Source organism: Nanorana parkeri, unplaced genomic scaffold (genome assembly GCF_000935625.1).
Source record: "Nanorana parkeri isolate BGI_ZX_2015 unplaced genomic scaffold, ASM93562v1 scaffold237, whole genome shotgun sequence".
In the NCBI taxonomy this organism is placed as follows: Eukaryota; Metazoa; Chordata; class Amphibia; order Anura; family Dicroglossidae; genus Nanorana; species Nanorana parkeri.
Genome location: NW_017306505.1, coordinates 1,438,542 through 1,440,194, shown reverse-complemented (window position 1 = coordinate 1,440,194; position 1,653 = coordinate 1,438,542). Strand labels below are relative to the sequence as shown.

General features: G+C 45.2%; 1 protein-coding gene across 2 annotated transcripts in view; it reads left to right on the top strand.

Moving 5' to 3' along the window:
- Positions 1-1,653, top strand: part of FKBP1A (FK506 binding protein 1A) — an 8,737-nt gene that overhangs the window by 1,499 nt on the left and 5,585 nt on the right. For both annotated transcript variants that reach the window (XM_018556401.1, XM_018556400.1), the window contains exon 2: positions 282-329. In XM_018556401.1, coding sequence (XP_018411903.1) covers positions 282-329 — 48 coding nt within the window. The remainder of the gene's footprint in view (positions 1-281; positions 330-1,653) is intronic.

Below are 1,653 nucleotides of genomic sequence, written 5' to 3'. Positions count from 1 at the left end.
AACCTTAGTTGTATGGGCCTGCGGTTGCCAGTCCTGGAGCCTGCGGAGGCGATTTATTGGGGAAGTAGAAATATCCCAGGTACCTTTTGACCTAAACATTTAACCCCTGGTGTGCAGGGCAGCTTCACTGGAAGGGGAGGTTTTTTAATTTGCAGATAGTGAGATAAAGGGGGGAAGTGTCTGCTCTGATAGTATGTTTCCAGCAGATCCCTCCTGTGTATGGGTCGCTTTAGTTTCGAAGGCTGCTCCCTCCCTGATTCATGTTCTCTTCTCTTACCTAGGGCGGACATTCCCAAAGAAAGGTCAGAAGGTCTACGTGCATTATGACGGTAAGTTTTTCCTGTTCTGAAGCCGTGTGGCTTTAAAGAGACCCTGTCAAGTCGCTCCAGACTACGAGTTTCCATGCAATAGAAAGGTCGTATAGACTGACTGACAGTCATAATCTGCTTGCTGTGGATAGGGCACATTCTTGTTATTAATCGTTCCCATTGTTCTCCAAGCCGTTGCTTTGAGTGGTTAGATGAAGGCTCGCATGTGTTCACCCTGACTCCATTTTCTAAGTCGCTTATTGTGTATGGAGTGTGCAGCTGCATGCCCGCAACTATTGTGTGATTTCTAATGCCAGTCAGAGGACTGTTGTAAAGATGCACACAGAACTACCTAGGTGTAAGTAAATGCCAGCCCTGGCTGCTAAACCCATCACTGCAGCTACACCAGCAATCTGTTATGCAGTGAAAGCAAATGAATGGAAATTGAATCAAGAGCGCCACCTAGTGGCAGGTTCAGAGGCCGTTTAATATGCGAGATTTCATATTCTAATACTTGCAACCCATAGCGTAATTATTTAATTAGACGGTCACCTTACCGGTCTCTGCCTCCTTCTTACACTCTGCTTACCTGGTCTGCCTCGCTGACAATGCTCGCATCTAGTCAGTTGTTAGGCCAGAGCTGTGTCATGTGACTGAGGGAGGGGCTTCACTTGCATCAGTGGCATGGGAGTGCAGGTAAGGTTAGGGAGCGGAGCCTTTGTAGAGCCCCTGTCGCTTTACCCTGCTTTGTCTCTTTAAGGAAATGGTACAAAACCACTAAACGTACCCTTTAATCCCCTACTTATTCTTAGTCTTTGGACTTGTGGGTACTTGTAATCTTCTATTATAGGGAGGAAAAAATAATCAACTGTGCCCATATTAAATGTTCTTTTCTATAAAGCAGCAGCAGAACACACCCATTGCGGCTCACTGCTGATTGAATTAGTGCACGTTTGTAGTGTGCCCCTTTCTAACGCAGGAAGTTGGGCTGCTTCTGTCTTCCTGGAGTCTGGCTGATTTCCTGTCTCGCTGCTGTTGCCAGAGATTTGATTGTTTACTTTCCAGGTTCTCTGCGACTGCTTATCACTGGCCTTTTGAAGCAGAATGCTGCTTAACATTCACTTTAAGGCCTTTGGTAATTAATGCACCATTTTCGCCCTAGGCCTTTGTTATCTTGTAGTTCAACGCCTACGGTCATGCCCAATTTTATGCCAACCATTAAATAACCAACAGTAAATAATTATATCTTTGTATTCGGCATATGTGTATTTAAAAAAAAACCCCCACTGGTTAATGGGTAGTCCCCCTACAATTGCGGTATTGCTTTAAGTATATTCCTGGTGGT